The sequence below is a fragment of the Pocillopora damicornis genome, chromosome 12, assembly GCF_964200805.1.
Source record: "Pocillopora damicornis chromosome 12, jaPocDami1.2, whole genome shotgun sequence".
In the NCBI taxonomy this organism is placed as follows: domain Eukaryota; kingdom Metazoa; phylum Cnidaria; class Anthozoa; order Scleractinia; family Pocilloporidae; genus Pocillopora; species Pocillopora damicornis.
The window spans coordinates 5,417,282-5,426,809 of NC_142681.1; the positions used below are offsets into that span (position 1 = coordinate 5,417,282).

At 37.6% G+C, this 9,528-nt stretch overlaps 1 protein-coding gene across 4 annotated transcripts in view; it reads left to right on the forward strand.

Annotated features, from left to right (window-relative positions):
* Positions 1-9,042, forward strand: part of LOC113685015 (phosphatidylinositol-3,5-bisphosphate 3-phosphatase MTMR3) — an 11,750-nt gene extending 2,708 nt beyond the window's left edge. For all 4 annotated transcript variants that reach the window (XM_027202455.2, XM_027202457.2, XM_027202456.2 and 1 more), the window contains 11 exons: positions 429-595; positions 1,090-1,180; positions 1,422-1,535; positions 2,005-2,378; positions 3,103-3,214; positions 3,732-3,927; positions 4,219-4,401; positions 4,795-4,965; positions 5,217-6,272; positions 6,667-6,857; positions 7,318-9,042. In XM_027202455.2, coding sequence (XP_027058256.2) covers positions 429-595; positions 1,090-1,180; positions 1,422-1,535; positions 2,005-2,378; positions 3,103-3,214; positions 3,732-3,927; positions 4,219-4,401; positions 4,795-4,965; positions 5,217-6,272; positions 6,667-6,857; positions 7,318-7,486 — 2,824 coding nt within the window. In that variant the 3' untranslated portion in view covers positions 7,487-9,042. The remainder of the gene's footprint in view (positions 1-428; positions 596-1,089; positions 1,181-1,421; positions 1,536-2,004; positions 2,379-3,102; positions 3,215-3,731; positions 3,928-4,218; positions 4,402-4,794; positions 4,966-5,216; positions 6,273-6,666; positions 6,858-7,317) is intronic.
* The last annotated feature ends 486 nt before the right edge of the window (positions 9,043-9,528 follow it).

Below are 9,528 nucleotides of genomic sequence, written 5' to 3' on the forward strand. Positions count from 1 at the left end.
ATTGGGTTAGACGAGGGGAAAAACCCTGTTATTAATGAAAAAATTTCTTGTGCTTGCCACCATATACCAATGTTCCAGTGGACTCAAATGTATACAATTAAAATACATTTTAACCCTTTGACCCCCAAGAGTGACCAGCATTAAATTTTTCCTTATAATATCATTCCTGAATCACAAATTAAGGCCACAAGAATAAAAGAAATGATCATTAACTAAAGAACTACTTGATTATAAACAAATTCTCCTGGTCATTTCTTAAGGAGATTTGTGGAGAAGAGTAAGGAGAATGTGCATACTGATGTTATGGTATAAAGGGTTGAAGGGCTTGGCATTTTGTGGTTCCTCCTTGATATAAGTTTGGAACTTGATTTGTATCTGAGATGTTATCCCCCAGGTTTACTGATTGCTCTTTATTGCATTTTCTACAGGATTTTATTTGACAACAGTGAACAGTGCACGAACTGGTATAACCATCTTAGCAAGTTCATTTGTCCTGTCTCGCGCCTTGAAGATCTGTTTGCCTTTGCCTTTTATGCATGGTGCTTGGACTATAACTCTGCAGAAAAGGATGAATTTACCAGTTTCTGTGAGCAAGGTAGGTGCAAAGCCGAGTTTTGTCAATCTGGAGAATTTTTCTGTGGAAGACAAATGTAGTACTTATTGCTATCTTCAGTTCTTCACCCCTGTAATTCTCAAGATTTCAGTAGTGATTCATCCTACTGACTGCTATACATTTCCTCTTAATTATATGTTCTGATGTCAAAGAACAACCTCAAGCAGATAAGCTTGTTTGTTCTCATTACCTGTTTGCAAGATAACATAATGGAATTTCAAGAAGAAGCTGGATGCTAGACCTGCGGTATGATGTATGTGGTATGGGGTGTAAGGAAACACAGACATGATTTGTTACCCATTGAATTCTAGGTCTGACCTCCCTGACTTTTTGTGTACATAAAACTCAAATAAATTTTGAGAGCATCTGAAGAACAGGATAACGGAAGTTCTGCATTATTGAATATTTTGAATAAAATTGTGCTGTAATTTTCTATATTCTGGAAGTAATGAAAGTCATTCTTTCATTTTGTCCAGATGAAGTTCAGTATTCATTTATGTCAGAGGTCAAAAGAATGGGTTTTGATAATGATGCATGGAGGATCACAGACATCAACTCTAACTTTGAGTGAGTTAAATTTTTCCCTTTTTTTCATAACAATATTAATTTAGAAAGAGGAATGTTTCCTGTATTCTTGCACTCGAATAAGTTTAGATTACTTCATGGTTGGTGAACCCTTACAATTTTTATTCTCAAGTTGTAGAAATCACAAATGAACAAACAGTATGTCCACAATAACATGGCCACTGATTATTTCTTATTTTCCTTCCTACTTCCAAATTTTTGATGGTCCTGCATTGTTTTTCAGGTTGTGTTCTACTTATCCAAAACTCCATATTGTGCCTGCCATGATTACTGACAAAGATATGGAAGCTGTAGCTAAGTTTCGAACATCCCATAGGTTTCCGTCTGTTGTGTGGAGGTAAGGGTAGGAGCTACATCATGGTTTGTTCACCTTGGAAAAAAAGTAAATTTCTCATCTACCTGCTGTCAGATTGCTCTAAGTTGCGACTGTTTTGGTCACTATAGCGAGTGAAATATATTTTTAGCGATTGAAAATTTCAGCAAAAGTCTTCAATCAGTGACCAACAGCTTTGAAAAAAGAATCTGTAAAATATGTTGATGTTTGGTCGAGTTATCAAATGTCCAAATGCTGGTAACGCAAACATGAAGTATCCTCCTATTGATATGATTATCTTTTCTTTTTTTTTTTTTTTTTTTTTTTCAGCCAAATGTTTTTCTATGGTGACCATTTTACAGATGAAGGTCACCAAAAGGCAACTTTTTGAAAAGGGGAACTCGAAACCCTGTTTAAGCTATTTTGTTTCAATCAGAGGTAATGGGTGTGTTATCTCAGTTAGAGGCATTTCATGTTTATCTTTGCTCCACAGGCACATGACTAATGGAGCTGTTATAGCTCGCTGTAGTCAACCAGAGGTTGGTTGGTTTGGTTGGCGAAGTCAAGAGGATGAAACCCTTCTGCATGCATTAGGAAAAGCTTGTGCAACAGACTCAGTGTCTGCTTCTTTAAAGAAGCAACTCATTAAAGAGATGGGTGTTAAGAATCATCACACAAATGGGCACACAGATGCCATTCCCAATGGAGATGTAGTTTATGATAGTACTGGTGATGACAATGATGATGAGGGTAGGGATGTTGCAGCAAGCAGTGTCATTGAACAGCGCAAGGTTCTGATAGTGGATGCCAGGGCCTATACAGCTGCAGTGGTCAACAGGGCAAAGGGAGGAGGCTGTGAGTGCGAGGGTAAGTTTGATTTGATCAGCAATTCTTCCTCCTTGCCTCTTTGCATTTTCCTGTAGATTGTTTAACCCTATAACTCCCAGAAGTGATCAACGTGAAACTTCTCCCTATAATATCCTGACATAATCCAGCAAATAGGTAATGAGAATATTAGAAGTTGTTATCTTGATCTAACACCAAATTCTCATGAGTAATTTACAAGTAAATGTGTAGCAGCTAGAGGGGAGAATTAATAATCAGATCTTGGGAGTTAAAGGGTTAAGAGAATTGATAACAGCTGATAACAGTCTGTGTTCTCATCCCGTGTTTGCTAAATAATGCACAAATGCATTAATGAAAATTCACTTTTCAATTACTTGTGGGAGGTAAAGCATTATAGTCTCATTTACACCAACATGTCAATATGCATCAGCTGAGAGACCCTCCAAGGATACTTTTTCAATGACAATTATTTGCATTTGAACTCCTTTGTCAAGTCATCTACACAATCAGATATCATCACTGACCTGTTTTCAGTATCTTGGATACCTTGAGTGAGATTATATATTCTTGGTTACTGTATTTATTGTCAGTGCTAATTAAAATGAAAATTGAGCATAAAAATAAATAGTTTTTAGAAGAAAGCAAGCTTAATTTATATAAATTGTGTGATGTATTTGTTATCCACACTTTTTCATATTGATTATTATTTGTTTCATAATATTCTTTCTTTACCCTTTTTCTATAGAGTACTACCCAGGCTGCGAAGTGTTGTTTATGAATTTGGCCAACATCCACAGTATAAGGAAGAGCTTCCAAAGTCTAAGAACATTATGCTCAGGTCCAAGAGATAACCCCAAGTAAGGCATTCAGCCCTTTGTATCCTAACAGTAGCATTCATACTCTCCACACTGTTCTCTTAACAACTTCTGTTGAACCATAGGGAGAATTTGTGTTACAATCCATAGCTTCTCAAATTGGTGATAATTTCCTTTCTTTTCATGACCTTAACTTTTGATTCAAGGGTGACATTGTTTGGAGAAATTATACGTCAGAAACTTGCAGGGGTGAAAGGGTTAACCCTCTACACCCAAACATCAGTATTCATATTCTCCTTACTGTTCTCTGTACATTTACAAAGGTGCTGACAAGGAGAATTTGTCTAACAATCAAAAGCCTCTTTAGTTGGTGATCATTTCCTTTAATCTCATGACGCTAATGTGTGATTCAAGGGTGATATTGTCAAGAGAAATTAGATGCTAGTCACCCTTAGGGGTGAAAGGGTTAAGAAAGATTAATGCAATATTTTTCCTGTCATTTGCTAGGTGACATTGATGTAACAGTAAAATCTGACTGACTTATTTACATATTCTTTAGTTGGTGGTCCAGTCTGGAAAAGACGAACTGGCTTCACCACATTTCACTCTTGCTGAAGGCAACCAACACTGTTGTGAATGCTATCCATAAAGAACAAAGACCTGTTGTGGTTCACTGCAGTGATGGCTGGGACAGAACAACTCAGATTGTTGCTCTGGCAGAGCTGATGTTGGACCCCTACTATAGAACAATTGAGGTAAAAGAAGTCAGAATATTAACTCATGAAAAGCTTTGAAAGGTTGAAATTATGAATTAAGCACCACTCAAGTTTAAACTGAACCTCGAAGAGATTTTGTTGAATTCAGACTCAAAGCCGAGGAAGACCCCTAAAAAATCCCCCATGATTTTGGTCTACCCACTGTATGGAATTACTTGCAATTTAAATCATAATTTTCATGGAGAGGTTATTGTTTTTCTTTAAAATTGATATCATGGTGAACTTTGCAAAGGGTATTCTTTGATGTGATGATGTTTTCTTTCCATGTAGGGCTTTCAGGTGTTGGTCACACGTGAGTGGTTGGAGTTTGGCCATCGTTTTGCGGATAGGTGTGGTCATGGACACAATCATGATGAGAATCAAAGATGCCCTGTGTTTCTTCAATGGCTTGATTGTGTGCACCAACTCACTAGGCAGTTTCCTTGCTCATTTGAGTTTAATGAAACCTTTTTGGTAAGGTTAAATCTGCAGCTCCTGGTTAACACATTGCTCTCTTTAGAACTGTGCCCTGTACTCAAGTTTTTCCAAAGTTGCTATTTTGCAACCAAAAATCACAAAATGGTAATGAGAAGCAAAATGGAAAGAAGTATTTAATGTGTAATGTTGTACATGTTGATCTAATTTGAACTTGAGGCTATAAACACAAAGGAAAATGTTGCAATATGCTATGTGATTGCTGAAATAGCCAGTAAGATGTATTCAAGTTTTGAATGGTCAGGAGAAGTTGTATGACTTTGTCATTTTCCAGAATGAACAACTTTTTTCAGATCTTGCTGTAAATTCTGTAATTTTATCTGTTTTGTATGCTGTTTAAATGGATATTTCCATTATGTACCTTTTCCATAGGTAAAGTTGGCCCACCATGCTTATTCCTGTCTATTTGGAACTTTCCTCTGCAACAGCGAAAATGAACGTCTTAAAGGAAATATTCCCAGGCAAACATTCCCAGTGTGGTCTTTCCTAAACTGGAGAAGAAAGGAGTTTAAGAACTACTTATACTCCTCTTTATCTGGACAGGTGAACTCCTGAGTTAATATTTTTGATATGTGCTATGGGCTTGTGTTTTTCTATATAGAGTGACAGCTATGTGGAAGATTTTTGATCAACCAAGTAATTTCCCAGAACCGTCCTTTAGAAAAGTTTCAAAATGCAGTTTCTCTGCTTCAGTCAAAGGGGTACTCTGTTTTTCTTGGGGCTATCAAATAGGTTTATTTTGGGGCACAAGTGAAATTTGTAACTGATTATGACTTGTATTTGCCATCACTTAGGTTCTTCAGGCCTCCCACGAACCACGCAGCTTACAGTTGTGGTCAACTGTGTACACAGCATTTCCCACACCTTATGCTGAGTCTGGTATGGAGAATGGTGACACCAGTGACTATGGGGACTCTGTGAGCAGTGCATGCATTACTCCCATCTCACCTATATTTCCCAGTAGTATTGAGCAAGATGAAAGACTCTTATCAACTACTCACATCTCTGAGTCAAAATTTGATGAAAGTCTAGTATGTAAAGACTGTTTTGAAAATCAGCAAGGACTTCAAAAGGATAGCAATGAATTTGGAAGTGTAGACAAAGATGTCAATTCCAAGAGTTGTCACAACTGTAGGACAACCTTATTACAGAATCTTTCTGAAAGTAAATCAACAACAAAGGAAATCAATGACTCAGAGTCTTGTCATTCTAAAAGTATGTATCTTAGCACAACGGACTCTTGTGCAGCTGGAGTTGTTTCATGTGAAGACAGTGTCAGTGAAATTGAAAACAGCATGTCCAGTAGTACAGCTACAGTAATACTCGAGCCAAATGATGAGGCTATCAGTGGCGATGGAGAAAACTCCTCCTCAGAAAAATTTTCTTCTAGTGAGACTGATGAAGAGGTTTTCCCAGCTGGTGAAATCAATTCTGTGGGTGATATGCAACCACAAGAATCTCATGAATCTAAGCATTTGACAGCAGACCATTCAAAATGTGCTGCAGATACTTCTTGTGAGGGAGAGAGAAAGGATTGTACAGAAACTGTGCTTCCATCCTCTAGTTCATCTAGTCAGTCAACACTTACCAACAGTTTCCACGAAATGTCACCAAGTACAAAAACATCAAGACAAGGTTTATCAGAGCTCTTTACAGGGTACCTGGATGTAGATGGTTTGACGCACATTGCTGATCCAGTCCAGGACAGGCTACGGCAGATTGAGGTGGCTCATCAAGCTAATATTGAGTCATTACGGAGAAAAGTTTTGGATGCACAGAGGGGGCGGGCTGCTGTAGGAGAAAGAGGTGCATGTCCTTCTGGACAGACTAGCGACCTTGCAGATGAAGTGGTACGTATAGCTAAGAAATGGCACTTCAGAGATCAACTTCCCATGAATCTTTCATGAATCTTTTATTAAAAGTTAGTTCTTACTAAACGATTTTAACCACCAGGGGATAGGGGCTATGTTGGCTTTATTCATCTCATATCCCACAAGTGCAAGTTGAAAAATTGTTTTATTAAATGCCTCAATATATAGATAAATCTTCCCAACTTTATTCTGTAAGAACAGAGGGGATGTTACAATGTGCAAAAACGCTTCTGCTCTATGCCCAATACAGTGAGTGATACCCACTATTTGAATGAGCCATAGTTGAAATCTGATTTATTCAGCAAATGTTGTATATATATATTTTTGTTTGATAAATAATCTGACTCTTATTTTCCCTCTACTTCACCTACAGTGCTCTTTGCCAGAGTCAAATGTTAGTGGGGACCAACCCCCTGCCTCCCTTGGCAGTACAGATGAGGGAAGTTGGATCCAAGTGGATGAGAATGAGGCTCAGCCCACACTTTGGGTCCCAGATCATGCTGCCACTAGCTGTGCTAAGTGTGATACACAGTTCTGGATGGCAAACAGAAAACATCATTGTAGGTATGAGTGATAGTTATAGAGTTTTTGTCTCTGAATATGCATTTTGCAGCTAACTGTAGTTGAACACACCTAAAATTAAAGGAGAGTTCTTTTACAATATACAGGAGCTGGGATGTTTAGGTGATGAGAGAAAGAATACTAAACTATTGCTGAGAATGTAATCAACACATTAGAGAAATTTTCAATCGAATGTTAAAAGTAATCCAGGATTGTTTTGGTTTTGTTACCCTCTCAACCAATCAGACGACTTATTTGTTAACATTTTCCTGTCCATTGGGTAGATGGCTTCTTTTTTGTTATGAGTTCTCTTTGGCTCCCTGTGATTTTCTCATTTATCCTGAGTAGCTGTTGTTATTACCACTGATTTGGCTTTGCCACTTACAGTTGTAATTTTTTTCTGATGATATGTAGATTTGCAATGTAAAGGACGTCTCTATCAGCCAATTATTGTTTTGTTTAGGAACTGTGGTCTGGTGTTTTGTGGTACATGTTCTGAGAAGAGATTACCACTGCCGGACGAACAGCTTTACGACCCAGTCAGAGTATGTTATGCATGCTTTGAAAAGCTTGTCACTCTTCAGCAACGGGAGAACGGCCAGCGAAGGCATCCCGAAGTAGCAGGCTCATAATTCATGAGCACCACTGAGACTTTAGTATCAAACTCCACAGACCAACTTGCTCATGAGAATTGCTAGGAACTCTGTTTCAGCCACTGCTGATCAGTTACTAACATTTTTGCATTTTGACAACAGCAGAGAGAAAACGCTGCTTGCATTGCAGTGAAACCATAAACGTATTGAATGAGGTAGAAGGGGTTTTAATGTCAATAAGATAAGTTAGTTAGTTTTCAAAAGTACTTGTAGATTAGTCTGGTCAACAAGGAATAATTTCTGTGGTAGTTAAAATGAAAATTTTTCAATTTGCTTGAAAGAAAGAAATTGGAAGGTATATCAGTGGGGAACCCTTCATTAATTTTCCAACCCCTGAAAATAGCCCTGGTTTAACGAGGCGCTTTTATTCTTCATAAGTTTTAGTCAACCTTTCTCTTGCAGTCAGGTTATTGATCAGGTTTTTTGGTATGTCCACATAGGTTTTTGTTTGTAGCAGTTTGTATGAGCAAGTTGGCTTAAAACTAATTTAGATCATGGCTGATTCTGATTTTTAGGGCTGTTTTGATAATGTTAAAAGTAAACATAATATTTAGTAAAGAATTATTTATGTTACAGAATTTTTCTAATAGTGTGGTATCTAAATTGTTTATAGTTTCAAAAGGCCTTTTTCTGTATTTTTCGTCCAGATTCTATTTTGTCTTGCATTGATTTGATTTAAGGTATTATTAGGTTTCGTGTACAGAAAATGTTTAAAAAAATTCATGTTTGTAAGTAGCCCGCCATTTTCCTTGAAAAGTAGGAACGTCTGGAATTGAACGAACTCTCCTATGATCAGTATATGTTTAGTCTACTTTGGAGACGATAAATATTTGTTAAACTCTTTTATAGAAGGCTCTCAATTCTAACTTAATGGTTGGTCAAATGTTTTCGTTTCAAATGGATCATGAAATCAACTTTCTCGTTCCTCACTAAGCCTTTAAAACGAGTGCAGTTTTATACAACAACTCTGTACATACAGGGCTTATCGATAGAAGCTCGGATCTTCGTTAGTACTCCGGAAGCCTTGACGTTACCAGAGAGTTTTGACGGCATACTGTGTAGCTGTGTTAAAAATACAGTGGGCTCAGTTCATTTTCAAACCGTCACATGTGCTCGTTTTACAGGTTAGAAGTATGAACTTTTTGTGCTGGAAATAATGTGTCGGCGGGATAGCAATGATTTTTCCTAGAAATTTCGTTTCCTAGAAATTAATGTTTTGGGTAGCGTAGCTGGGATAAATGTTGAGTATGAGTTATTGTTCAATTAGAGCAGAACTAGTTGTTTCTAAAGCCAGTCAGAGCAGATAAAAGACCACTCTTGATTGGATCGCGCGAGTATTTTGCCGCGCTAGTCTCTGCTTACATTCGCTTGGTTGGAGTCTTTACCTTTGCTGCAAGTTCGTAATTCCTTCTTGTCCAAATGTTCTGTTAGTCTCCCAGATAGCCTTCGTAACTAGTCTTCTAGTCTTGGACTAGTCGGAAAAATTAAAACTACAATTGTGTCATCGTTGTTTAATAAAAGTCACGTAACGTGAACACAGGTCTTTGTGTTATCTTGTGGGGTTGTAATCTTGACAACTTGGGCATCGTTTGGTTAACCCTTTAAGTCCCACCAGTGATCTAGACAGAATTTCTCCTGACAGTATCGGTACGATATCAAGTAGACAAGTAATGAGAATAAAGAAAAATATCATATATTATTGATCCAATTCCAAATTCTCCAAACTAACATCACATAAATTGTGTAGCAGACAGTAAGGAGAATTATTAATGAAATCTTGGGGGTTAAAGTACTGGAAAGTGACGAGTGTAGCGGGGATTGGGGAATATGAAAGTTTTTGTCTTTGTTGTTATTGTTGTTATTTTTGTTTTTTGTTGCTATTGTTTTCTGTTCTTCTCTCTTCTTCTGGGCGATTATCTTTTCCCTCTCTGATTTTCCCTACACCTCTTCCCCCGTCACTTTCCTAATGGTCTATAGAAGTGTTACTTACGTGGTAGAGGGAAACCAACTTCCCCTTTTTG